The sequence below is a fragment of the Martes martes genome, assembly GCF_963455335.1.
Source record: "Martes martes genome assembly, chromosome: 4".
In the NCBI taxonomy this organism is placed as follows: Eukaryota; Metazoa; Chordata; class Mammalia; order Carnivora; family Mustelidae; genus Martes; species Martes martes.
In genome coordinates, this window is record NC_137891.1 from 832,481 (window position 1) to 858,256 (window position 25,776).

Here is a 25,776-nt window from a genome sequence, read left to right on the forward strand (position 1 = left end):
GCCACAGAAATAGGGCCCAAGGGTGTGACCTACGGGGCTGCAAGAAAGAGGCGGTCAGCTCGTCCCCCCAGCTCGGGGTCACTCGGCTTGGGGTCCCAGCTGACAGGGTGGGCAGGCTGAGGGGTGGACCTGGGCTGAAGCCCTGGAGGGAGGTGTGGCCTCGGGGGGCACCCTGGGCCCAGCCACACTCAGGCACCCCTCCCTGTGGCGGGGTGTCCCGTGGGGTGGCTGGGGGGCTGGCGTGTGGTCCTGGCAGCAGGAGGTGTGCAGCAGCGTGCCAGGCCCCCTCAAATCCCTGGGTGTCCCTCTGGGACTGTGGCAGCTAGTGGGTGAGGAAACCCCTGGGTTTCCTGTTTCTGTGGGGCCTTGGGTGTGGCCCTGGGGGAGGGGCCACCTTCTTCCTTCCCGCTGGGGGGAGGGGCGTGGGCAGGGCGGGGTGGGGCTTGGGGCGGGGACAGCGGCACACGAAGGAGTCCGGCGGGCAGGGAGCGGCCACACCAGCTCTGCCTGCAGCCGAGCGAGCCCGCGGGTCCTGTGCAGCGCCAGCCTCCAGCCGCCTGTGTGCCACGAGGGCCGGAGCTCAGCGCGGGGGGCCTCGGGAGCGAGCGCCAGACGGGCGGGGTGGCACCATGTCTCAGCACCGGCTGCGGGTGCCAGAGCCCGAGGGCCTGGGCCGCAAGAGAACCAGCTCGGAGGACAACCTCTACCTGGCTGTGCTCAGGGCCTCGGAGGGCAAGAAAGGTAGTGGGCAACCCTGCTGGGCAGGTCCACTTCCTGCCGCAGGAAGCCTGGCACCCGGCAGGGGTGGGGACCCTGAACGTAGGGACAGAGTCTGAGACCAGCTAAGGCCCCCAGGCCTGTGTGACACACCCCGGCCCCAGTGCAGAGCTGGGGTGGGGGTGGGGCATGGGCAGCCACCGGTGCCCAACATGGAGAGGGCTGGCCTGTGTTGGCAAGGCTGGCACTGGGCTCTGGATCGTGATTATAGGGCCGTGCTGGGTGGGGGTTCCCTGGGCCCTGGGGAAGCCGGCTGCCGTGTTGGGAGGGTGCAGCGTTCCGCTCACCCTGCCCTGGGTCCTGACTGGGAACCTTTCTGCCCGGGTCTCTAAGGCAGCGTGTGTGGGGGTGGGGCAGCCGGGACTCGGACTCTGCGGTCCTCGAGAGTAGCTGCCAGCTCTGGGCCCTCCATCTCCAGAGAGAGACCATGGGGGGATGGAGAGGAGGCCCCTCGCCGGCCCAGCACCCAGGCTCCCGCGCGTGGGAGGGCGCCGGGTCTCTGGGATTCTGAGACCCGCTTCGGGTGCCGCCACTGTGTCTGCCTGGTGGTCGCCTCCTGGGGGCCCCTGGGGCCGCTCCCAGGCCTTAGGTCACCTGGTTTTGTCTCTCCCAGATGAGCGGGATCGTGTGCAGAAGAAAACCTTCACCAAGTGGGTCAACAAACACCTCATCAAGGTTGGTGTGGACGCGTGTAGACACGTGTGTGCGTGTGTGGGCAGGGTCACGGGGTGGAGGAGGGCGCCCCTGGTCCTCTGGCCGGAACAAGGGCTGCTCTCGCTGTTGGCCGGGCTCACCTTCCATCTCTGAAACCTGTTATTCTCTCTTCTCCGGGCCTCCCTCACGCCGCTCCTGCTCCTGCCTCCTGTCTCCCCCTCCTCCTCCTCCTCCTCCTCTTTCTCCTCCTCCTCCGGCCTCTCCTGCTCTCCTCGTAGCACTGGAGGGCAGAGGTAGGTGCCTCGGTGGGGGCGGGGCACATTCTGGGGTCAGGGCCTGTCCCCCCCTGCCATGGCCTGGTGGCGGCTGTGTAGCAGCCTAGTACCTCTGTCCCCACAGGCCCAGCGACACATCAGCGACCTGTATGAAGACCTCCGTGATGGCCACAACCTCATCTCCCTGCTGGAGGTGCTCTCCGGGGACAGCCTGGTGCGTGTACCCGCCCGCCTGCCCCCTCTGGGGCCCCGCCTGCCTCTCACCTGGACGCCCCTGCCTGCCTTCCTCTCTTGGGGCCTTTCCCACATGCCCACTCTGCATCTAGCCTGGCCTCGGCCCCTCCTGGGTCTCCCGGCCTGGAACGTTGGGCCCAGCCTGGGAGTGTGGCCCGTTCCCCGTGCCGTGGGCTCTCGGCCCCGCTGCTCTCTGTAACCTCACGCTCTGCTCTGCTTTGGTTTCTCTGCTGCTTGGACTGTGAACATTGGCCTCTGCCCTTTACCCTATGCCCTGCTCTGGCCGGGCAGCCAAGAGAGCGGGACGTAATCAGGAGCTCGCGCCTGGTGAGTGAGTGGTTGTGCGTGCTGGCTGAGGCAGCGCGTGGGCTCCCCAAGCCTGGGAGCCCGGCTCACCTGGGGCTGGTGGCCCTTCTGGACCCACCTGTGCCTGGCGCCTGGGCAGGCAGATGGCTCTGTATCCAGCTGCCCGGGGTCCCGCCTGTGGCGGTGCCCGGGGCTGGGACGGGGACCCACCGGGGCTGCTGCCGCCATCCAGGAGGACCCTGCCCCCGGTGCCACTGCCCTCCGCGCGCGGCTTCCTGGCTATTGTCTCCTCCCACCCCTTCCTTCCTTCCCGCAGCCTGGGCCTGGCTCCTGGACTTCCAGAGCCCCTGCCGGGTCTGGCCTCTGGGCCACCAGCCCCCCTCTTCTAGCCGGGGAGGGTGACGCGGGGACACGGGAAGGGCCGCTGCCCACTGGGGAAGACCCTCGGTCGGTTCCCGCAGTTGCCCCGGCGGTTCTGAGGGCAGGCGGGGGGCTGCGGCGGGAGGTGGGACCGTGCCCCTGCCCTGAGGCTCTGAGCGGCCGGGCCTCTTCCCGCAGCCCCGGGAGAAGGGGAGGATGCGCTTCCACAAGCTGCAGAATGTGCAGATCGCCTTGGACTACCTGCGGCACCGGCAGGTGAGGCCACTCGGCCGGCCCGGCCTCGAGCCCCCTCCCCGGCCCGGGCCCCTCCCCGGCCGTGGAGCCCCCTCCCCGGCCGGCCGACAGTGTGGCTGTGGGTGTTGCGTGCAGGTGAAGCTGGTCAACATCCGAAACGATGACATCGCCGATGGCAACCCCAAGCTGACCCTGGGCCTCATCTGGACCATCATCCTGCACTTCCAGGTAGTCTGGGGGCCGGCCAGGCGGCCGGGTTGGGGTGTGGCCCAGGAGCCAGGGCCCTTGGCGTCCTGGCACCTTCCTGCCAGCCCCAAGCCCAGCCCCAGACGGCGCCCGTGCCCTGAGCTAGCCCCGTGGCCCGAGGGCTCCGGGCTCTCTCTGGGGCCTGCCTGTGCTGTGCCCTCTGGCCCGGGCTGGGCAGGGCGGGAGAGCCTCCCTGCAGAGGAATGTGTTCTCTGTGCAACGTGCGGCCTCCTGCCCCGGGAGGGTTTTGGAGAAGCACCCGCTGCACTGGCTGACTCACCCGCTGCCCGCCCCAGCCACACAGGAAGCCACAAATCTAGGAGCTGAGCAGGCAGAGTCTGGTGGCACGGCAGCTGAGTCACACAGGCTGGCAGGCTGACAGGCCGCCCCCAGACCCTGCCCATCCCCCAGAGACCCCACCCCCCTTCTGGAGTCGGCGGGGGGCGGGTGCTGACCTGGCCCCCACCCCCACTGGGACCACCTTTCCTAGGCCTGCAGCTTCTGGGCTGGCCCTGGTGCCCGCGGCTGCCCTCCTAGGGCCCGGCCTCCAGCAGCTCAGGGAGGCATCCGTGGTGCCCACTCTGTGACGGTGGCAGAGCCTGGGGGCTCTGACTCATTCCGGGGCAGCCCGGCGAGAGCAGCCTGGGCTGTGGTGCTGATGGGGGAGGGAACCTGGAGGCGCCCCCTGCCTCCGCTGGCCTGGGAGCTCCCATGGGGGCCCGCGTGCTCGCATGGACTCAGATAAGCGCCCGTGGGTGCCAGGCGGGGCGCGTGGCTGCGGCTGAGTGCTGCCGGCCCGCCGCGCGGGGCAGATCTCCGACATCCAGGTGAGCGGACAGTCCGAGGACATGACGGCCAAGGAGAAGCTGCTGCTGTGGTCACAGCGCATGGTGGAGGGCTACCAAGGCCTGCGCTGTGACAACTTCACCTCCAGCTGGCGGGACGGCCGCCTCTTCAATGCCATCATTCACCGGCACAAGTATGTGTCCCGGGGCGCCCCAGGGCACCTCAGCTGGGCGACTGCAAGCAAGCTGGGGCAGGGGCCGTGGCGGGAGGGGCATCTGCGCAGGAACCCGCTGCCCCGGGAGCTGTGTGCCTATGCCAGCCCACCCCTCTGGAAGGGTGCAGGCAGGCCCAGCCCCACCCACGGCCCGCCCTCCTCTGCCCCGAGCCTTTCTGAAGCGTCGCCGGCTTCCTTGAGCCAGATGGCTAGTGAGCTGATGGCTCTCAGAGCCGGGGGCCTCAGCCCCACGTGGCACGCGCCAGAAGGGGCCGGGGTGGCCAGGCCATGGTGGGAATGGCTCTCAATGGACCTTTGCCCCAGCCCAGAACCCGAGGCCTGGGGGGCAGGGCAGCCGCAGGCACCGCTCGCGCGCGGGGAGCCTCTGCTTGGTGTGTCCCAGCCTCTGTGCCCGGTGCAGGCTCCTTGAGTTCTGGGGGCCAGGCCACGTAGGCAGGCAGTGCTGGGCGCTAGAGAGGTGGGGGGTCGTTTTCAGGCCGAGTGACGTGCCCCGTGGGCCTCAGTCCCCCCGCCCCCCTGCCCACAGGCCCACGCTCATCGACATGAACAAGGTGTTCCGTCAGACCAACCTGGAGAACCTGGACCAGGCCTTCTCCGTGGCGGAGCGGGACCTGGGGGTGACACGGCTCCTGGACCCTGAGGGTGCGTGCCCTGTCCCCCACCCCCTGCTCCCCCGCTGCCCCTTGCCGGGCCCCCTCTGATGCCGGTCCCTTCCCTGCAGACGTGGACGTCCCACAGCCCGACGAGAAGTCCATCATCACGTACGTCTCGTCCCTGTACGACGCCATGCCGCGGGTGCCTGACGTGCAGGACGGCGTGAGGGCCAACGTGAGCCGTGGCTGGCGGGCGGGGCGGGCGGGGGGGGGGGGTCGGGGGTGGGGGGGGGAGCTGGCGGGGGGGCGCGTCCCGGGTGGGGACTGGCGGTGCCTCACGGCCCCCCCGGCCGCAGGAGCTGCAGCTGCGCTGGCAGGAGTACCGGGAGCTCGTGCTGCTGCTGCTGCAGTGGGTCCGCCATCACACCGCGGCCTTCGAGGAGCGCCGGTTCCCCTCCAGCTTCGAGGAGATCGAGGTGGGCCTGGCCTCCCGCCCCCGTTCCCGGCCCCGTGCGGCCCAGGCAGGCAGCTCAACGCACGCCTCTCCACAGATCCTGTGGTGCCAGTTCCTGAAGTTTAAGGAGACGGAGCTTCCGGCCAAGGAGGCGGACAAGAACCGCTCCAAGGGCATCTTCCAGTCCCTGGAGGTGAGGGGGAGTCCCGGACGGGGGGAACGGGGCGGTGCCGGCGGGAGCGAGGCCTCCTTCCGCACGGAGGGCAGGGCCCGGTGGCTGAGCTGTTGGGACTGGAGCTGTTCCAGGGTGGACAGGCTGGGGGGCCCTGGGGGGCTCGGCCCCGACCCCCCTGAGCTCGGGCCCTGCCCACAGGGTGCGGTGCAAGCGGGCCAGCTCAAGGTGCCCCCCGGCTACCACCCACTGGACGTGGAGAAGGAGTGGGGCAAGCTGCACGTGGCCATCCTGGAGCGGGAGAAGCAGCTCCGGGGCGAGTTTGAGAGGTGGGTGGGGGCAGGGCGGGGGGAGGCCGCTGGGGGTGGGGCCGCAGCCACGGGGTGAGTCACTGCCTGGGGAGGAAACCACCCCCCGGCTGGGATTCCCACACTGGGGCCAGCTCTGCTGTGGGCCGCGGGCGGGCAGGGAGGCCCGCGGCAGGAGGGGTGTACGTCCCGGAGCCCGGCGGGCGGACCCCACTCACGGCGGCTCCGTGGGCGCTGCGCTCCGCAGGCTGGAGTGTCTTCAGCGCACAGTGAGCAAACTGCAGATGGAGGCCGGGCTGTGCGAGGAGCAGCTGAACCACGCCGACGCCCTGCTGCAGTCGGTGAGGGCAGGGGAGGGGAGGTGGGGGGAGGCAGGCAGGAGGGAGGCAGGAAGAGCCCGGAGCCTGCCACGCCCTGTGGCCAGTGGGTGGAGAGCAGCCCCGGCTCCTCCTCTGGGGTGCTGCCAACTCTGATCGCTCCCGTTGGCCAGAGCTGGTTTCCGGGCACTGGGCAGGCCATACAAGAGGCCACCGAAGCCGGTGCCAGGCCTGGGAGGCTTGCTGCCCAGAGGAGCTGGCGGGGAGACCCACACCCGTGGGGCCCGGCAGGGCTGGGGCTGTGAGCCTGGGCCGGGGCTTGTGGAGGCAGACGGGGCCCGGGACCACGTGGAGGGAGCCCTGGGGGTCAGCACCATTCCCACAGAGGGCCGGGGGCTGGCAGCCCGGCCGGGAGGGCATATCGGGACCCTGGGCAGTCAGGAGGCCGCCTGCTCGCAGGCCCTAAGCGCTGGGGACGCCCTGCAGGACGTCCGGCTGCTGGCTGCAGGCAAGGCGCCCCAGCGGGCGGCCGAGGTGGAGCGTGACCTGGACAAGGCCGACGGCATGATCCGCGTGCTGTTCAACGACGTGCAGACGCTCAAGGACGGGCGGCACCCGCAGGGGGAGCAGATGTACCGCAGGTGGGCTGCGCCCCTCGCCGGGGTTGGGGCGTCTGGGACGCTCTGGCGACCGGCTCATCCCTCCACGCCCCCTCCGCCGCCAGGGTGTACCGCCTGCACGAGCGCCTGGTGGCCATCCGGACTGAGTACAACCTCCGGCTGAAGGCGGGTGTAGCGGCGCCCGTGACCCCGGTGTCGGTGCAGACCACGCAGAGGCGCCCTGAGCTGGAGGACGTCACGCTGCGCTACTTGCAGGACCTGCTGGCCTGGGTGGAGGAGAACCAGCGGCGGGTGGACATTGCCGAGTGGGGCGGGGACCTGCCCAGTGTGGAGGCCCAGCTGGGCAGCCACCGCGGCCTGCACCAGTCCGTCGAGGAGTTCCGCGCCAAGATTGAGCGGGCGCGAGCGGACGAGGTGCGCGGGCGCCCGGAGGCAGGCAGTCGGGGTGGGGGGTGCGGACCCTGGCCGCGGTAAGTGTCACCGCCTCCGTCTCCCGCAGGGCCAGCTCGCCCCGGCCCCCCGCGGCGCCTACAGAGACTGCCTGGGCCGGCTGGACCTGCAGTACGCCAAGCTCCTGGTGAGTGCCGGCTGCGGCTGGGGGCGGGGACGGCGGGGACGGCGGGGACCGGACGGTGGGACCGGCTGACGGGCTGCCGCTGCCCTGCAGAACTCCTCCAAGGCCCGTCTCCGCTGGCTGGAGAGCCTGCATGGCTTTGTGGCGGCGGCCACCAAGGAGCTGATGTGGCTCAGTGAGAAGGAGGAGGAGGAGGTGGGCTTCGACTGGGGGGAGCGCAACTCCAACATGGCCGCCAAGAAGGAGAGCTACTCGGTGAGGCCGCCTTCTGGAATCTTCCAGGACCGTCCTGCCCCTGTGGGGTCCCCGGGTGCTGGCTGGCGGGGGGACGCTTATGGGAGACTGGTGGGCCCTGGCCCTGGCCCGACACCATTCCTGAGCCCTCTGTCTCCACGTCAGGCCCTGATGCGTGAGCTGGAGCTGCGGGAGAAGAAAATCAAGGAGATTCAGAGCACCGGGGACCGGCTGCTGCGGGAGGGGCACCCTGCTCGGCCCACAGTGGAGGTGAGGTGGGGCAGGGCCCCTCGTGGGCACGGGGCGGGGTGGGCAGGCCGTGGGGGACCGCCCCGGGGGCCCCGGCGGCCACGGGGGGGCGGGCAGGCCGTGGGGGTCGGCTGCGGCCGGCCAGGAGCCTGAGGGGGCGCGGGGGGTGTGCAGTCCTTCCAGGCAGCCCTGCAGACCCAGTGGAGCTGGATGCTGCAGCTGTGTTGCTGCATCGAGGCGCACCTGAAGGAGAACACAGCCTACTTCCAGGTGAGAACGGGGCTCCTCCCGGGTCAGGTGCAGCATCCCCGAGGGGCCCCACACCGCGGCAGGGGTGCAGGGCCCCTCCCCGTGTCCGTTTGCAGGGGGCGAAGCAGGGCCGGCGCTGTCCTGCGGGGCTCGCGTCAGAATCCTTTGCGGCCGGAGGCTCCTGGGCCCCGTGTGACCCTCCTTTCTTCCCAGTTCTTCTCGGATGTGCGGGAGACCGAGGAGCAGCTCCGGAAGCTGCAGGAGACGCTGCGCAGGAAGTACACCTGTGACCGCTCCGTCACCGTCACGCGCCTGGAGGACCTGCTGCAGGACGCCCAGGTGAGGGACCATAGGCCTCAGCTGGCCCGAGGCTCTGCAGTAACGAGTGGGGCTCCTGGGGCCCGGAGCAGTGAGGGCAGGTGGCCGTCCCCTTCCGGGATGGAACGGCCTGGCAGGGGCAGCTGTGGCCGTGGGGGGAGTGCGGGGCCTCCCGGGAGTCCGGAGAGGCTGGCTCAGAGTCTGTGCTGCGCAGCCGCTGCGTGAGGGTCCCTCTGGGGGTGGGCATGCAGCAGTGGGAGGGACCGGGGTGCCGGCGGGAAGACGAGACGGGGGCCGGTCAGCAGCGCGGGACGGGAGTGTGGGGGCACTCAGCGGTTAGTGCTGGGTCCTGGAGTGGTGGCGGGGTGGCAGCTAGAGCAACGTGAGCTCTCCATCACCTGAGCCTCCAGGGCAAGCAGAGACCTGGGTCAGCCACCCCGCCGCTGGCATGGTCAGCTGGCAGAGAAGTGTCTGGGTCTGGCGCCCGTGTGCCCTGGGGCAGGGGCGGGCTTGGCGGGAGGGAGGGACGGACACTGGACAGTCCTGCCGGCTGGGGGCCCCTGGGAGCAGAAGCTGGGGGCAGTGAAGGCTGGGGGGTCTTATGGCAGAGGCACAAGAGACCTGGGCGGTTCCAGGGTAGACTGACCACAGCCTCTGACAGTCCTCAGTGGGCTTTGGACCCTTGGAGGAGTGAGATGGGAGGAGGTGGACGACCTTCAGTGGGGGGAGGACATCGTGTGGCCAGGCGTGGCTGGGGCTGCTCTCTTGGAGGGCGCAGTGTGGGGCCCTGGGGGGGGGGTGCAGAGTCTGGGCCGGGAAGAAAGGAGGGTCAGAGGGATGTGTTGGGGGCCGAGCCCTGAGTTGCTGCCCTGGTCTTACCTCCTGGACCGTAGTCTCTGAGCTTTCTCTCCCTGGCAGGATGAGAAGGACCAGCTGAACGAGTACAGGGCACACCTGTCAGGCCTGGCCAAGCGGGCCAAAGCCATCGTGCAGCTGAAGCCCCGAAACCTAGCGCAGCCCGTGCGGGGCCGCGTGCCGCTGCTGGCCGCATGCGACTACAAGCAGGCGGAGGTGAGGGCCCGGTAGAGGGCACCCCGGGCAGGGCCCAGTGGGGGGCCGCACGGCGGCTCAGTGACAACTCCGGCTCCCGCAGGTGACCGTGCACAAGGGCGACGAGTGTCAGTTGCTGGGCCCTGCGCAGCCGTCCCACTGGAAGGTGCTCAGCAGCTCCGGCAGCGAGGCCGCCGTGCCTTCCGTGTGCTTCCTCGTGCCCCCACCCAACCAGGAGGCCCAAGAGGCTGTCACCAGGTGGGTAGGCGGGGGGCTGGCAGCTGCAGCAGGTGGCCCTGGGCGGGTGCCCCCACGGCTCTGACCGCGCACTGACCCGCAGGCTGGAGGCCCAGCACCAGGCCCTGGTCACCCTGTGGCAGCAGCTGCACGTGGACATGAAGAGTCTCCTGGCATGGCAGAGCCTCAGCCGAGACCTGCAGCTCATCCGCTCCTGGTCCCTGGTCACGGTAGGAGTCACCCACGGGGCCGTGCGGGGCGGGGGAAGGGAGGGAGGCATCTCGCGGGCCGGGCGCCCCTTGCCTACGCTCCGCTCCCGGTGCCGCCCGCAGTTCCGGACGCTGAAGCCGGAGGAGCAGCGGCAAGCCCTGCGCAGCCTGGAGCTGCACTACCAGGCCTTCCTGCGGGACAGTCAGGACGCCGGCAGCTTTGGGCCGGAGGACCGGCTCCAGGCCGAGCGCGACTATGGCTCCTGCAGCCGCCATTACCAGCAGCTGCTGCAGAGTGCGGAGCAAGGTAGGCGGCGGCAGACCTGGGGTGGGGGGCCTGAGTGGTGGGAGCTGTGGGGGGGGTGGGGGGCTGGGCGGGGCAGGCCCATGAGCAGCGTGTGTCCCCAGGCGCACAGGAGGAGTCCCGCTGCCAGCGATGCATCTCGGAGCTCAAGGACATCCGGCTGCAGCTGGAAGCCTGCGAGACCCGCACGGTGCACCGCTTGCGGCTGCCGCTGGATGAGGAGCCTGCACGGGAGTGCGCCCAGCGCATCGCCGAGCAGCAGGCAGGCCCCTGCCCGTCCCCGCGCCCCTCCCACTCTGCCCTCCCCAGCCTTCCCCGGGTGCTGGGTGCGGGGCTCCCCAAGTCAGCTCATGCCCTGCTCGGTGTCTCCCCAGAAAGCACAGGCGGAGGTGGAGGGCCTGGGCAAGGGGGTCGCCCGGCTGTCCGCCGAGGCCGAGAAGGTCCTGGCCCTGCCCGAGCCGTCCCCCGCCGCCCCCACTCTGCGCTCGGAGCTGGAGCTCACCCTGGGCAAGCTGGAGCAGGTCCGCAGTCTGTCTGCTATCTACCTGGAGAAGTGAGTGAGCGTGTGGGTGGCTGGGAGCTGCGAGGGTGGGAGGGTTCTGGGCAGAGGGGGGCCTGAGCGCGTGCGCCGGCAGAGGACAGGCTGATGGGGGCCAGGAGGAAGGGTCTGCTGAGCGTTCTGGCGGCGAAGCGGGTGTGGACCAGGATGGTGGGTGTGGATGTGGCCAGAGGGCACAGCCCTGATGTGTCCCAAAGGTGGGGGTTCTTGGTGACCTGACGTGGGAAGGGGGTTCAGTACGGCTCACTGAGGCATGGGACTGCGGGTGTGCAGGCTGGGGGAGGAGACCGAGCAGGAGCCGGGTGAGGAACACCGGAAGGGTACGTGGCCCGTGGCCAGTGAGTTTCAGACGGGGCTTGGCCAGGGTTGGGGGCTGGTCTTGGTGCAAGGTGGGGATGAGGAGCTGCAGAGGGCACGCAGGTGGGGTGCAGGGGGGAGTGGGCCTGAGGCTGAGGTCTTTCTGGAGGCTGCAGTCCACCCCCCCCCAGTCCGCACTCGCTCCCGCGTCTCTGGGGAAATGCGGCCCTTCCCAGGCCCCTTCCTCTGCCGGCCCCTTGCGACCCACTCCCGCGTGGACTTCACCACAGGGCTCTGACCCCTGGGAAGGGTGGCGTGTGGTTCTCCACACCTTCGCTCCGTCTCATCACAGACTGGCTCCCAGGGCCTGTGGTCCTTCTGTAGCGTCTGTGTCGTAAACAGCACGTCCAAGCGCTACTCGCTCTTTCTGCACAAAGACAGATGGGTCAGAAACGTCCCCGCGTGGTACGCGGTGTCACCCCTCACCCGCGTGGTACGCGGCGTCACCCCTCACCCAGTTTTGGATCTGGGAGGCTGAGAGCTTCTCCCAGGGCCCAGGGCTTTCTCTGGACAGCACAGCTGTCTCCAGGACTCAGTCGGAGCTGACGTGTCCCTGGGTCCCAGAACGCCCCAGCCACCCTGTCCCTGAGGCCTCTGTTCCTCTCGCGGACACCTGTGGCCACAGGAGTCCTCTGGCTCTCCTTCGCGGGGGCTGGTGCTCGCCCCGGTGCTGAGCCCCCTCTCCCCGCAGGCTCAAGACCATCAGTCTGGTGATCCGCAGCACGCAGGGCGCCGAGGAGGTGCTCAGGGCCCACGAGGAGCAGCTCAAGGAGGCCCAGGCCGTGCCGGCCACCCTACCCGAGCTGGAGGCCACCAAGGCTGCGCTGAAGGTGGGGCGGGGCCGGGGCCTCACGGGGAGGCTGGAGTGGGCTGTGCCCTGGGGGCCAGAGGCGGGGCCCCCGGGGCTGAGACCGTGCCCTCCCCTCTGCAGAAGCTCCGGGGCCAGGCGGAAGCCCAGCAGCCGGTGTTCGATGCCCTGCGGGAGGAGCTGCGGGGGGCGCAGGAAGTGGGCCAGCGGCTGCAGCGGCAGCACGGCGAGCGGGACGTGGAGGTGGAGCGCTGGCGCGAGCGGGTGGCGCCGCTGCTGGAGCGCTGGCAGGCCGTGCTGAGCCAGACCGACGTGCGGCAGCGCGAGCTGGAGCAGCTGGGCCGGCAGCTGCGCTACTACCGCGAGAGCGCGGAGCCGCTGGACGCATGGCTGCGGGACGCCAAGCGGCGGCAGGAGCAGATCCAGGCCGTGCCTCTGGCCGACAGCCAGGCGGTGCGGGAGCAGCTGCGGCAGGAGAAGGTGGGTGCGGGCGGAGCGCGGCCAGGGTGGGGGGCGCGGGGGGCGCCCGCGGCTTCTGACCCCCCTCCCCTCCCAGGCCCTACTGGAGGAGATCGAGCAGCACGGGGAGAAGGTGGAGGAGTGCCAGCGCTTGGCGAAGCAGTACATCAACGCCATCAAGGTGAGGCTCCGCGGGGGAGGTGCCCCGCGTGCGGGCCGCCCTGGCAGAAGCCCAAGACACGGTCAGGCGCAGCGGGAGGGGAGCGGGAAGCTGGAGGCTGACTCGCGTGTCTTCACAGGACTATGAGCTGCAGCTGGTCACGTACAAGGCACAGCTGGAGCCAGTGGCCTCCCCGGCCAAGAAGCCCAAGGTCCAGTCCGGCTCTGAGAGCGTCATCCAGGAGGTGGGGCCGGGGGTGGGCCTGGTGGGGCCGGGTGGGCTGCCTGGGCCCAGGGCCCGGGGCAGGCCTGACCCTGGCTGCCCCCTCCCCCCCAGTACGTAGACCTGCGCACGAGGTACAGCGAGCTGACTACCCTCACCAGTCAGTACATCAAGTTCATCAGTGAAACTCTGCGGCGCATGGAGGAGGAGGAGGTAGGGCTTGGGGGGTGGGAGTGCCGTCCTCCCGTCCCCTCCCCCAGATGCCAGCCTAGGAACCCATGTGAGACCACGTAGTTCAGCTCTGTCCCCATCCCTCTTGCCAACCCCGTCCCCTCCCGAAAACACCCTCCCCTGCAGCACGGCCTGCCCCACCTTGGCCTGGCGCTGCACTGCTCTCCCCACGGCGGCTGGTCCCCCTCCTCTGTTGGCACGCACCCCCCACCAGGTGTTCTCTTGGCTGTGTGTGCGCGTGTGTGCGTGTGCGCGTGTGTGTTCCTCCTTGGGATTCTGTGCGGCCTCTGTGCTCAGCCACTTGCTCTAAGAGCTGGGGAGTGTGACATCACCGGGGCTGGGGAGGGAGGGTCCCAGTGGCTCCCTCTCCTGTTCCCCCTGCTGCCTGGTGGATATGCCGTCTAGCCTACCCCGCCTCCTCTCTGCAGGCCTGCAGTCCCTGGGGACTGCTCTATCGCACCAGCTGCCCTGCCCCTCCCCGCCCCACCGGGATGCAGAAGTGGGCCTGGGTCAGGGACAGGGGTCCTCTGGCCAGAGCCAGGGCAGCTGGTGTTCAGCGGGTCTCAGGCAGGGCCATGTGGTGGGTGCGGCTCGCAGGCCCTGCGAACTTCCTGCTTTGCTCTCTCTCTCTCTCTCTCTCCCTGTCCGTCTGTCTCCATGGCCTGTCTGCGGGAAGAGGGGAGGACGCCTGGGCCTCCTTCCCCAGGCTGGTGAGCACGGTGGGGCCAGGCTGCGCTCGCTGCCCTGAGTGCCCTGGGAGGGTGCACGCTGTCTCCTTCCGCCGGGCTGTGACCTCCGTCCTTCCTCGACCCCCCCCCCCCCCCCGCGCTGTCGGAGTGAACTGTGGTGGTGCCGCGTCCTGTGCTGCGTCCGGCGGCCCGCTGTGTGCTCACCGCTGTCTCTGGTTCTCTCCTCTCTGCCGTGGCCGCAGAGGCTGGCGGAGCAGCAGCGGGCGGAGGAGCGGGAGCGGCTGGCGGAGGTGGAGGCCGCGCTGGAGAAGCAGCGGCAGTTGGCCGAGGCCCACGCCCAGGCCAAGGCGCAGGCGGAGCGCGAGGCGCAGGAGCTCCAGCGGCGCATGCAGGAGGAGGTGGCGCGGCGCGAGGAGGCTGCGGTGGACGCGCAGCAGCAGAAGCGGAGCATCCAGGAGGAGCTGCAGCACCTGCGCGAGAGCTCGGAGGCGGAGATCCAGGCCAAGGCCCGGCAGGTGGAGGCGGCCGAGCGCAGCCGGCTGCGCATAGAGGAGGAGATCCGCGTGGTGCGCCTGCAGCTGGAGACCACCGAGCGCCAGCGCGGCGGGGCTGAGGGCGAGCTGCAGGCCCTGCGCGCGCGGGCGGAGGAGGCGGAGGCGCAGAAGCGGCAGGCGCAGGAGGAGGCGGAGCGCCTGCGGCGGCAGGTGCAGGACGAGAGCCAGCGCAAGCGGCAGGCCGAGGCGGAGCTGGCCGTGCGCGTGAAGGCGGAGGCCGAGGCGGCCCGGGAGAAGCAGCGGGCCGTGCAGGCGCTGGAGGAGCTGCGGCTCCAGGCGGAGGAAGCGGAGCGGCGGCTGCGGCAGGCGGAGGCCGAGCGGGCGCGCCAGGTGCAGGTGGCCCTGGAGACGGCGCAGCGCAGCGCCGAGGCGGAGCTGCAGAGCAAGCGGGCCTCCTTTGCCGAGAAGACGGCGCAGCTGGAGCGCACGCTGCAGGAGGAGCACGTGGCCGTGGCGCAGCTGCGGGAGGAGGCGGAGCGGCACGCGCGGCAGCAGGCGGAGGCGGAGCGCGCCCGGGCGGAGGCGGAGCAGGAGCTGGAGCGCTGGCGGCTGAAGGCCAACGAGGCGCTGCGGCTGCGGCTCCAGGCGGAGGAGGTGGCGCAGCAGAAGAGCCTGGCGCAGGCCGAGGCGGAGAAGCAGAAGGAGGAGGCGGAGCGCGAGGCCCGGCGCCGCGGCAAGGCGGAGGAGCAGGCCGTGCGGCAGCGGGCGCTGGCGGAGCAGGAGCTGGAGAAGCAGCGGCAGCTGGCGGAGGGCACCGCCCAGCAGCGCCTGGTGGCCGAGCAGGAGCTGATCCGGCTGCGCGCCGAGACCGAGCAGGGCGAGCAGCAGCGGCAGCTGCTGGAGGAGGAGCTGGCGCGGCTGCAGCGCGAGGCGGGCGCGGCAACGCAGAAGCGCCAGGAGTTGGAGGCCGAGCTGGCCAAGGTGCGGGCCGAGATGGAGGTGCTGTTGGCCAGCAAGGCGCGCGCCGAGGAGGAGTCGCGCTCCACCAGCGAGAAGTCCAAGCAGAGGCTGGAGGCCGAGGCCGGCCGGTTCCGCGAGCTGGCCGAGGAGGCTGCCCGCCTGCGCGCCCTGGCGGAGGAGACCAAGCGGCAGCGGCAGCTGGCCGAGGAGGACGCCGCTCGGCAGCGGGCCGAGGCGGAGCGGGTGCTGGCCGAGAAGCTGGCCGCCATCAGTGAGGCCACGCGGCTCAAGACCGAGGCGGAGATCGCGCTCAAGGAGAAGGAGGCGGAGAACGAGCGTCTGCGGCGGCTGGCGGAGGACGAGGCCTTCCAGCGGCGGCTGCTGGAGGAGCAGGCGGCGCAGCACAAGGCGGACATCGAGGAGCGGCTGGCGCAGCTGCGCAAGGCGTCCGAGAGCGAGCTGGAGCGGCAGAAGGGGCTGGTGGAGGACACGGTGCGCCAGCGGCGGCAGGTGGAGGAGGAGATCCTGGCCCTCAAGGCGAGCTTCGAGAAGGCGGCCGCCGGGAAGGCGGAGCTGGAGCTGGAGCTGGGCCGCATCCGCAGCCACGCCGAGGACACGCTGCGCAGCAAGGAGCAGGCCGAGCTGGAGGCCGCGCGGCAGCGGCAGCTGGCGGCCGAGGAGGAGCAGCGGCGCCGCGAGGCCGAGGAGCGCGTGCAGAAGAGCCTGGCGGCCGAGGAGGAGGCCGCGCGGCAGCGCACGTCGGCGCTGGAGGAGGTGGAGCGGCTCAAGGCCAAGGTGGAGGAGGCCCGGCGGCTGCGCGAGCGCGCGGAGCAGGAGTCGGCGCGGCAGCTGCAGCTGGCGCGGGAGGCGGCGCAGAAGCGGCTGCAGGCGGAGGAGAAGGCGCACGCGTTCGCGGTGCAGCAGAAGGAGCGGGAGCTGCAGCAGACGCTGCAGCACGAGCAGAGCGAGCTGGAGCGGCTGCGCGCCGAGGCGGAGGCGGCGCGGCGGGCGGCGGAGGAGGCGGAGGAGGCCCGGGAGCGCGCGGAGCGGGAGGCGGCGCAGTCGCGGCAGCGGGTGGAGGAGGCCGAGCGGCTGAAGCAGTCGGCGGAGGAGCAGGCGCAGGCCCGGGCGCGCGCGCAGGCCGCCGCGGAGAAGCTGCGCAAGGACGCGGAGCAGGAGGCGGCGCGGCGGGCGCAGGCCGAGCAGGCGGCGCTGAAGCAGAAGCAGGTGGCGGACGCCGAGATGGAGAAGCACAAGAAGTTCGCGGAGCAGACGCTGCGGCAGAAGGCGCAGGTGGAGCAGGAGCTCACGGCGCTGCGGCTGCAGCTGGAGGAGACCGACCACCAGAAGAGCATCCTGGACGAGGAGCTTCAGCGGCTGAAGGCCGAGGTGACCGAGGCCGCCCGCCAGCGCGGCCAGGTGGAGGAGGAGCTCTTCTCCGTGCGCGTGCAGATGGAGGAGCTGGGCAAGCTCAAAGCGCGCATCGAGGCGGAGAACCGCGCGCTCGTCCTGCGCGACAAGGACAACACGCAGCGCGTCCTGCAGGAGGAGGCCGAGAAGATGAAGCAGGTGGCGGAGGAGGCGGCGAGGCTGAGCGTGGCGGCCCAGGAGGCGGCCCGGCTGCGACAGCTGGCGGAGGAGGACCTGGCGCAGCAGCGGGCGCTGGCCGAGAAGATGCTCAAGGAGAAGATGCAGGCGGTGCAGGAGGCCACGCGCCTCAAGGCGGAGGCGGAGCTGCTGCAGCAGCAGAAGGAGCTGGCCCAGGAGCAGGCCCGGCAGCTGCAGGAGGACAAGGAGCAGATGGCGCAGCGGCTGGCGCAGGAGACGCAGGGTTTCCAGCGCACCCTGGAGGCCGAGCGGCAGCGGCAGCTGGAGATGAGCGCCGAGGCCGAGCGCCTCAAGGTGCGCGTGGCCGAGATGAGCCGGGCCCAGGCCCGCGCGGAGGAGGACGCCCAGCGCTTCCGCAAGCAGGCAGAGGAGATCGGGGAGAAGCTGCACCGCACGGAGCTCGCCACGCAGGAGAAGGTGACGCTGGTGCACACGCTGGAGATCCAGCGGCAGCAGAGCGACCACGACGCCGAGCGCCTCCGGGCTGCCATCGCCGAGCTGGAGCGCGAGAAGGAGAAGCTCAAGGAGGAGGCCGCATTGCTCCAGCACAAGTCCGAGGAGGTACCGACCTGCCCTCCGTGCGCAAGTGGGTGGGCCCTGGGGCAGGGGGGCTGCTCTCGGGCGGGCCCCCGGCGTCCCTGACTGTCCCCTCCCCTCCTCCCCAGATGCAGGTGGTACAGCAGGAGCAGCTGCTGCAGGAGACGCGGGCCCTGCAGGAGAGCTTCCTGTCCGAGAAGGACCGCCTGCTGCAGCGCGAGCGCTTCATCGAGGAGGAGAAGGCCAAGCTGGAGCGGCTCTTCCAGGACGAGGTGGCCAAGGCGCGGACGCTGCGCGAGGAGCAGCAGCGGCAGCAGCAGCAGATGGAGCAGGAGAAGCAGCAGCTGGTGGCCAGCATGGAGGAGGCCCGGCAGCGGCAGCGCGAGGCCGAGGAGGGCGCGCGGCGGCAGCAGGAGGAGCTCCAGCGGCTGCAGGAGCAGCGGCGGCAGCAGGAGGAGCTGCTGGCCGAGGAGAACCGGCGGCTGCGGGAGCGGCTGCAGCGCCTGGAGGAGGAGCACCGCGCCGCACTGGCGCAGTCCGAGGAGATCGCCGCCGCGCAGGCCGTGGCCGCCAAAGCCCTGCCCAACGGCCGGGACGCACCCGACGGCCCGGCTGCGGAGGCAGAGCCCGAGCTCGCGTTTGACGGCCTGCGGCGGAAGGTGCCGGCCCAGCGGCTGCAGGAGGTCGGAGTCCTGAGCTCAGAGGAGCTACAGCGGCTGGCCCAGGGCCACACGACCGTGGCCGAGCTCGCCCAGTGGGAGGACGTGCGCCGCTACCTGCAGGGCTGCAGCGGCGTGGCTGGGCTGCTGCTGAAGCCCACCGACGAGAAGCTGAGCATCTACGCGGCCCTCCAAAGGCAGCTGCTGAGCCCGGGCACGGCGCTCATCCTGCTTGAGGCCCAGGCCGCCTCTGGCTTCCTCCTAGACCCCGTGCACAACCGGCGCTTGACCGTCCAGGAGGCTGTGAAGGAGGGCGTGGTGGGCCCCGAGCTGCACCACCAGCTGCTGTCGGCGGAGCGCGCCGTCACCGGCTACACCGACCCCTACACGGGGGAGCAGATCTCCCTCTTCCAGGCCATGCAGAAGGACCTCATCGTCCGCGACCACGGCCTCCGCCTGCTAGAGGCGCAGATCGCCACGGGCGGCATCATCGACCCCGTGCACAGCCACCGGCTGCCCGTGGACGTGGCCTACCGGCGCGGCTACTTCGACGAGGCCATGAACCGCGTCCTGGCGGACCCGAGCGACGACACCAAGGGCTTCTTCGACCCCAACACGCACGAGAACCTCACGTACCTGCAGCTCCTGGAGCGCTGCGTGCTCGACCCCGAGACGGGGCTACGCCTCCTGCCGCTCACGGATCAGGCTGCCAGGGGCGGCGAGCTGGTCTACACAGACTCCGAGGCCCGGGACGTGTTCGAGAAGGCCACCGTGTCCGCTCCCTTCGGCAGATTCCAGGGCAGGACGGTGACCATCTGGGAGCTCATCAACTCTGAGTACTTCACGGCAGAGCAGCGGCGGGACCTCCTGCGGCAGTTCCGCACGGGCAAGGTCACGGTGGAGAAGATCATCAAGATGGTCATCACGGTGGTGGAGGAGCACGAGCAGAAGGGCCAGCTCTGCTTTGAGGGCCTGCGCGCCCTGGTGCCCGCTGCGGAGCTGCTGGAGAGCGGGGTCATCGACCGCGACCTCCTCCGCCAGCTACAGCGGGGCGAGCGCTCCGTGCGGGAGGTGGCGGACGTGGACGCCGTGCGGCGGGCCCTGCGAGGTGCCAACGTCATCGCAGGGGTGTGGCTGGAGGAGGCGGGCCAGAAGGTGAGCATCTATGAGGCCCTGAAGAAAGACCTTCTGTCTCCAGAGGCGGCTGTGGCTCTGCTGGAGGCCCAGGCCGGCACCGGCCACGTCATTGACCCTGCCACGAGCGCCCGGCTCACTGTGGATGAGGCGGTGCGTGCCGGCCTGGTGGGGCCCGAGCTGCACGAGAAGCTGCTGTCCGCCGAGAAGGCCGTGACAGGCTACAAGGACCCCTACTCGGGGCAGAGCGTCTCCCTGTTCCAGGCCCTGAAGAAGGGCCTCATCCCCCGGGAGCAGGGCCTGCGCCTGCTCGATGCCCAGCTGGCCACTGGCGGCATCGTGGACCCGAGCAAGAGCCACCGCGTGCCCGTGGACGTGGCCTGTGCCCGCGGCTACCTGGACGAGGAGACCCGCCGAACCCTGTCGGCACCCGGGGAAGAAGCCAGGACCTACCGTGACCCTAGCTCGCAGGAGCCCGTCACCTACGGGCAGCTCCAGCAGCAGTGCCGGCCCGACCAGCTCACAGGGCTGAGCCTGCTGCCGGTCTCGGAGAAGGCCGCCCAGGCCCGGCGCGAGGGGCTCTGCTCCGAGCTGCAGGCCCAGGAGACCTTCCAGAAGACTCCCGTGGAGGTGCCTGTGGGCAGCTTCAAGGGCAGGACAGTGACAGTGTGGGAGCTGCTCAGCTCTGAGTACTTCACGGCGGAGCAGAGACAGGAACTGGTGCGCCAGTTCCGGACGGGCACGGTCACCGTGGAGAAAGTCATCAAGATCCTCATCACCATCGTGGAGGAGGTAGAGACCGTGCGGCGAGAGAGGCTGTCCTTCAGCGGCCTGCGCGCCCCGGTGCCGGCCAGCGAGCTCGTGGCCTCCGGGGTCCTCAGCAGCACCCAGTTTGAGCAGCTCAAGGATGGCAGGACCTCGGTGAAGGACCTGTCGGAGTTGAGCTCCGTGCGGACGCTGCTGCAGGGCAGCGGGTGCCTGGCCGGCATCTACCTGGAGAGCTCCAAGGAGAAGGTGACCATCTACGAGGCCATGCGGCGAGGCCTGCTCCGGCCCAGCACGGCCACTCTCCTGCTCGAGGCACAGGCGGCCACTGGCTTCCTGGTGGACCCTGTGCGGAACCAGCGCCTGTACGTCCACGAGGCCGTGAAGGCAGGCGTTGTGGGCCCTGAGCTGCACGAGAAGCTGCTGTCGGCTGAGAAGGCCGTCACCGGCTACAAGGATCCCTACTCGGGCAGCACCATCTCCCTCTTCCAGGCCATGAAGAAGGGTCTAGTCCTCAGGGACCACGGCATCCGCCTGCTGGAGGCGCAGATCGCCACGGGCGGCATCATCGACCCCGTGCACAGCCACCGGCTGCCCGTGGACGTGGCCTACCGGCGCGGCTACTTCGACGAGGACATGAACCGCGTCCTGGCGGACCCGAGCGACGACACCAAGGGCTTCTTCGACCCCAACACGCACGAGAACCTCACGTACCTGCAGCTCCTGGAGCGCTGCGTGCTCGACCCCGAGACGGGGCTGCGCCTGCTGCCGCTGAGAGGTGCCGAGAGGACGGAGGTGGTGGAGACCACGCAGGTGTACACGGAGGAGGAGACGCGCCGGGCATTCGAGGAGACGCAGATCGACATCCCCGGCGGGGGCGGCCGTGGTGGCTCCACGATGTCGCTGTGGGAGGTGATGCAGTCGGACCTGATCCCGGAGGAGCAGCGCACACGGCTGCTGGCGGACTTCCAGGCCGGTCGCGTGACCAAGGAGCGGATGATTGTCATCATCATCGAGATCATCGAGAAGACGGAGATCATCCGCCAGCAGAACCTGGCTTCCTACGACTACGTCCGTCGCCGCCTCACGGCCGAGGACCTCCACGAGGCCCGCATCATCTCCCACGAGACCTACGGGCTCCTCCGGGCCGGCGCCAAGAGCCTGCGCCAGGTGCTGGAGGAGGAGTCGGCCTCCCGCTACCTGTACGGGACGGGCTGCGTGGCCGGCGTCTACCTGCCGGGCTCCAAGCAGTCGCTGTCCGTCTACCAGGCGCTCAAGAAGGGGTTGCTGAGTGCCGAGGTGGCCCGTCTCCTGCTGGAGGCGCAGGCGGCCACGGGCTTCCTCCTGGAGCCCGTGAAGGGCGAGCGGCTCACCGTGGATGAAGCCGTGCGCAAGGGCCTGGTGGGCCCCGAGCTGCACGACCGGCTGCTGTCGGCGGAGCGCGCCGTGACCGGCTACCGTGACCCCTACACGGAGCAGACCATCTCGCTCTTCCAGGCCATGAAGAAGGAGCTGATCCCCGCAGAGGAGGCCCTGCGGCTGCTGGACGCCCAGCTGGCCACGGGCGGCATCGTGGACCCGCGCCTGGGCTTCCATCTGCCCCTGGAGGTGGCCTACCAGCGGGGCTACCTCAACAAGGACACGTACGAACAGCTGTCGGAGCCCAGCGAGGTGCGCAGCTACCTGGACCCGTCCACGGACGAGCGGCTCAGCTACACGCAGCTGCTGCGCCGCTGTAGCCGCCATGAGACCAGCGGCCAGCTGCTCCTGCCCCTGTCGGACGCCCGCAAGCTGACCTTTCGCGGCCTGCGCAAGCAGATCACGGTGGAGGAGCTGGTGCGCTCGCAGGTCATGGACGAGGCGACCGCGCTGCGGCTGCAGGAAGGGCTGGCGTCGGTGGAGGAGGTCAGCAGGACCCTGCAGAAGTTCCTCGAGGGCACCAGCTGCATCGCCGGCGTCCTCGTGGACGCCACCAAGGAGCGGCTATCGGTGTATCAGGCCATGAAGAAGGGCGTCATCCGGCCCGGCACAGCCTTCGAGCTCCTGGAGGCGCAGGCGGCCACCGGCTACGTCATCGACCCCATTAAGGGGCTCAAGCTGACCGTGGAGGAGGCTGTGCGCATGGGCATCGTGGGCCCCGAGTTCAAGGACAAGCTGCTGTCGGCTGAGCGCGCGGTCACCGGCTACAAGGACCCCTACTCCGGGAAGCTCATTTCCCTGTTCCAGGCCATGAAGAAGGGTCTGATCCTGAAGGACCACGGCATCCGCCTGCTGGAGGCGCAGATCGCCACGGGCGGCATCATCGACCCCGAGGAGAGCCACCGGCTGCCCGTGGACGTGGCCTACCAGCGCGGCCTCTTTGACGAGGAGATGAACGAGATCCTGACGGACCCGAGCGACGACACCAAGGGCTTCTTCGACCCCAACACGGAGGAGAACCTCACGTACCTGCAGCTGATGGAGCGTTGCGTGGAGGACCCCGGCACGGGGCTGCGCCTGCTGCCGCTGAAGGAGAAGAAGCGGGAGCGGAAGACGTCCTCCAAGTCCTCCGTGCGCAAGCGCCGCGTGGTCATCGTGGACCCGGAGACAGGCAAGGAGATGTCTGTGTACGAGGCCTACCGCAAGGGGCTCATCGACCACCAGACGTACCTGGAGTTGTCTGAGCAGGAGTGCGAGTGGGAGGAGATCACCATCTCCTCCTCGGACGGTGTGGTCAAGTCCATGATCATCGACCGCCGCTCCGGCCGCCAGTATGACATCGATGAGGCCATCGCCAGGAACCTGATCGACCGCTCGGCGCTGGACCAGTACCGCGCCGGCACGCTCTCCATCACGGAGTTCGCGGACATGCTCTCGGGCAACGCCGGCGGCTTCCGCTCCCGCTCTTCCTCCGTGGGGTCGTCCTCCTCCTACCCCGTCAGCCCCGCCCCCTCCAGGACCCAGGTGGCCTCCTGGTCGGACCCCACGGAGGAGACGGGCCCCGTGGCCGGCATCCTGGACACGGAGACGCTGGAGAAGGTGTCCATCACGGAGGCCATGCACCGCGGCCTAGTGGACAACATCACGGGCCAGCGGCTGCTGGAGGCCCAGGCCTGCACGGGCGGCATCCTCGACCCCAGCACCGGCGAGCGCTTCCCCGTCACGGACGCCGTCAACAAGGGCCTGGTGGACAAGATCATGGTGGACCGCATCAACCTGGCGCAGAAGGCCTTCTGCGGCTTCGAGGACCCGCGCACCAAGACCAAGATGTCGGCCGCGCAGGCCCTGAAGAAGGGCTGGCTTTACTATGAGGCGGGCCAGCGGTTCCTGGAGGTGCAGTACCTGACGGGCGGCCTGATCGAGCCCGACGCCCCGGGCCGTGTGCCCCTGGACGAGGCCCTGCAACGTGGCATGGTGGACGCCCGCACCGCCCAGAAGCTGCGTGACGTCGGCGCCTACTCCAAGTACCTCACCTGCCCCAAGACCAAACTGAAGATCTCGTACAAGGACGCGCTGGACCGCAGCATGGTGGAGGAGGGCACGGGGCTGCGGCTGCTGGAGGCCGCTGCCCAGTCCAGCAAGGGCTACTACAGCCCCTACAGCGTCAGCGGCTCGGGCTCCACGGCCGGCTCGCGCTCCGGCTCGCGCACCGGCTCCCGGGCCGGCTCCCGCCGAGGCAGCTTCGATGCCACCGGCTCCGGCTTCTCCATGACCTTCTCTTCGTCCTCCTACTCTTCCTCAGGCTACGGCCGCCGCTACGCCTCCGGGCCCGCACCCTCCCTGGGGGGCCCCGAGTCCGCAGCGGCCTGACCGGCTGCCCGCGCCCCGCCCCCCGCTCTGCATGTGGCCAGGTTCCCCGCCCAGGTGCTGGGTCTTGCGTGTCCAAGGGCGTCTTCCTCCCAAGCGGTGCCTCAACTTTAACCAAAAAGAACCAACGAGACTAATACGTTAGTATCTTTTTCCTGTCCAGACAGCCTGTTCCTGGGGGGAGGGGGCCAGCTGGGCCCCTGGGATCCCCTCATCCCGCAGGCCTCCCCTCTCCTGTCTACCTGCCACTCGCCACAGCCAGGTGCCTTGGAGGGTCCCGAGCCAGGCCCCGAGCCCAGCCCTCCCGGGTCTCCAGGGAGGGTGTCGTCTGGGCCCGGTTCTGCCGGCCCTGCTTGCCGGGCTCCCTGACACCAACCACCAGTCCTAGCTGCTCGGGGAGGCGGGGGGCGGCCCCCGTCACCAGCGGAGCCCTCACGACCAGCTTTCTCTCCCGTTTCCGGGACTGACCTCCGTGCTCAGCGGGCCCTGCTGGGGCGGGCGGGGGGTCCTGGGCCGGCCGTCTCTTCCAGCCTGCCCGGAGAAGCCCCTTTCCCACGGCAAGAGGAGGGTCCGGTGTACAGAGCCGGCTGGCCCCTGGCAAGCTGCGGACTCTGCCCCCTCCACCCCCACTGACACTGTCCCAAGACCCCAGGCCTCTGGCTTCCGCCTTCCAGCCTCAGCCCCCTAGTAAGTGCCTTCAGTGTCCTTCCTCCCACCCCAGGCCCCGGGGCCCCAGATCTGGGGTGGGAGGGAGACCCTCTGGGGAGACTCCCCACGGCCCAGCTCTCGGGCACGCCAGCCCGGGGCCAGGCTGGGTATGGCTGGGGCTCCTGTGGGCTCTGCCCCCCTGCGGCCCCGCCCTGGGTGCTTCCTGCCTGTCTCCGGGGAGACCGCTGCCCGGCCACCTTGGTGGCGTCCACCCCCCTCCCCGCCCCGCCTCCACCCCCTGACGAAGCTTTGCATGTCCCACTAACCCAGGCGGGCGGCGCGTGAGGCAGCGGGTTTCCGGCCGCCTCCGCGAGGGCAGAGCGCTAACCTGACCATGGGTGGGCCTGCGCTGCCCACCCCAATAAAAGCAATTCCAACCTTCCCGCGGGTCCTGTCTTGCCTTTTTGTCCCGGGGTCGGGTGCGCGTGGGGGTCGGGTGGGGGCCGCCTCAGGCTCAGCGCTTGGCCGGGGACGGAGCAGCAAGGCCTCGGAGAAGACGCTGGCCTGTGGCCGCGCATCTCAGGGCAGAGAAAGCTGACCGAGCCCCAGCCAGGCGGAGGCCCCGCCCGCTGAGGTCGGCTCCGGGACGGCCCTGGCCCCTGCCGCCGGTCCGGCCAGCCACCCGGCGTTCTGCGGGGCCCCCGGGGCTCCGTTCACGCCTGGCACCACGGAGGCCGGGGCTCCGTGCTCTCCTGTCCCCGGCCGTTGGCTGTGCCCCTGCGGTCCTTCGTTGGGCGGGGGTGGTGTGCCTGTTCGTGAAGGGTGACGCTCCGGAGGCGGACACGGTCGTGAGCCTTGGCAGCTGGCCTCTCCCTCCAAGTCCACACGGGCCCCTCCCGCCTGCCGGAGCCCAGCTTCCCGACTGTCTCCTGGAAAGTCTCCAGGGTCAGGGTGAGCGGGGCCAAGCGCCGTCCCACCCAGCCTCCGGCCCCGAGGCAGTGACCAGAGCTCATCTGCCTGTTTTGCCCGGAGCAGGGACAGCAGACTGAGACCCTTGTCCCAGGGGGTCTGAGTCCCGGTGACCGGGTCCTTGTCAGGCTCTGCTCTCCCAGTTAGAGCCGGGCGTCCTGCTCACAGAGGGTCCAGTGTGTCCACAGAGCCGCGGGCAGACCGTCATCGGTACGGGGACGTACAGCTGGAACGGACACACTTAACCACGGGCGGGACCCTCATCCTGGCTCCTCGGGCTACAGAACACAGACTTCCTGTAGCAGGTAAGACCGGTGGGAGCCCCAGATACTCTTCCCCACGCCCCGGTGTAATAAATCACACGCTGCGCCCAGGCTCGTCCGGCAGAGATGAGCAGGGGTGAGGCTGTTTCTTACAGCAGGTGAACATGGCCTCTGGGAAGTGCTTTGTGACGCTTGGCTTGGCACAGCTTCTGTGCTACATTGGGATGAGTGAGAGGGAGCCTGTGTGAGTGCGACCAGACTCGGACTCCCTTCGTTTCTGACCCCCGAGTTCCCCTCTCAGGCGGGGTCTGTGCTGGTGTGCGGCAGCCCCTGGGGTCCACCAGCCCCGACTCCGACCCGGCGGCGCAGCTCCCTCGGGCTCGCTTGCCCAGAGTGGTGGCTGGGGGAGCTTTACCAAAGGCCTCGGAGTCCTGCTGCCTCCACCAGAGTGT

At 70.1% G+C, this 25,776-nt stretch overlaps 1 protein-coding gene across 5 annotated transcripts in view; it reads left to right on the forward strand.

Moving 5' to 3' along the window:
- Nucleotides 1–24,533, forward strand: part of PLEC (plectin) — a gene marked incomplete at its 5' end in the record, with an annotated part of 52,688 nt that extends 28,155 nt beyond the window's left edge. For 3 of the 5 annotated variants that reach the window (XM_080800253.1, XM_080800256.1, XM_080800255.1), the window contains 31 exons: nucleotides 1,391–1,452; nucleotides 1,831–1,920; nucleotides 2,805–2,882; nucleotides 2,997–3,089; nucleotides 3,920–4,086; nucleotides 4,655–4,770; nucleotides 4,850–4,956; nucleotides 5,078–5,197; nucleotides 5,273–5,368; nucleotides 5,549–5,676; nucleotides 5,903–5,996; nucleotides 6,459–6,613; nucleotides 6,697–7,006; nucleotides 7,092–7,169; nucleotides 7,260–7,421; nucleotides 7,566–7,670; nucleotides 7,824–7,919; nucleotides 8,112–8,237; nucleotides 9,135–9,287; nucleotides 9,370–9,524; nucleotides 9,607–9,733; nucleotides 9,836–10,019; nucleotides 10,121–10,278; nucleotides 10,391–10,569; nucleotides 11,624–11,762; nucleotides 11,864–12,220; nucleotides 12,297–12,380; nucleotides 12,499–12,603; nucleotides 12,696–12,794; nucleotides 13,744–17,124; nucleotides 17,229–24,533. In XM_080800253.1, the coding sequence (XP_080656379.1) occupies nucleotides 1,391–1,452; nucleotides 1,831–1,920; nucleotides 2,805–2,882; nucleotides 2,997–3,089; nucleotides 3,920–4,086; nucleotides 4,655–4,770; nucleotides 4,850–4,956; nucleotides 5,078–5,197; nucleotides 5,273–5,368; nucleotides 5,549–5,676; nucleotides 5,903–5,996; nucleotides 6,459–6,613; nucleotides 6,697–7,006; nucleotides 7,092–7,169; nucleotides 7,260–7,421; nucleotides 7,566–7,670; nucleotides 7,824–7,919; nucleotides 8,112–8,237; nucleotides 9,135–9,287; nucleotides 9,370–9,524; nucleotides 9,607–9,733; nucleotides 9,836–10,019; nucleotides 10,121–10,278; nucleotides 10,391–10,569; nucleotides 11,624–11,762; nucleotides 11,864–12,220; nucleotides 12,297–12,380; nucleotides 12,499–12,603; nucleotides 12,696–12,794; nucleotides 13,744–17,124; nucleotides 17,229–23,447 (13,523 nt within the window). In that variant the 3' untranslated portion in view covers nucleotides 23,448–24,533. Of the gene's footprint in view, nucleotides 1–508; nucleotides 742–1,390; nucleotides 1,453–1,830; nucleotides 1,921–2,804; nucleotides 2,883–2,996; nucleotides 3,090–3,919; nucleotides 4,087–4,654; nucleotides 4,771–4,849; nucleotides 4,957–5,077; nucleotides 5,198–5,272; nucleotides 5,369–5,548; nucleotides 5,677–5,902; nucleotides 5,997–6,458; nucleotides 6,614–6,696; nucleotides 7,007–7,091; nucleotides 7,170–7,259; nucleotides 7,422–7,565; nucleotides 7,671–7,823; nucleotides 7,920–8,111; nucleotides 8,238–9,134; nucleotides 9,288–9,369; nucleotides 9,525–9,606; nucleotides 9,734–9,835; nucleotides 10,020–10,120; nucleotides 10,279–10,390; nucleotides 10,570–11,623; nucleotides 11,763–11,863; nucleotides 12,221–12,296; nucleotides 12,381–12,498; nucleotides 12,604–12,695; nucleotides 12,795–13,743; nucleotides 17,125–17,228 lie in introns of those variants that run through there. The other 2 variants (XM_080800254.1, XM_080800257.1) reach the window with 2 other exon arrangements.
- Between the last annotated feature and the right edge of the window lie 1,243 nt (nucleotides 24,534–25,776).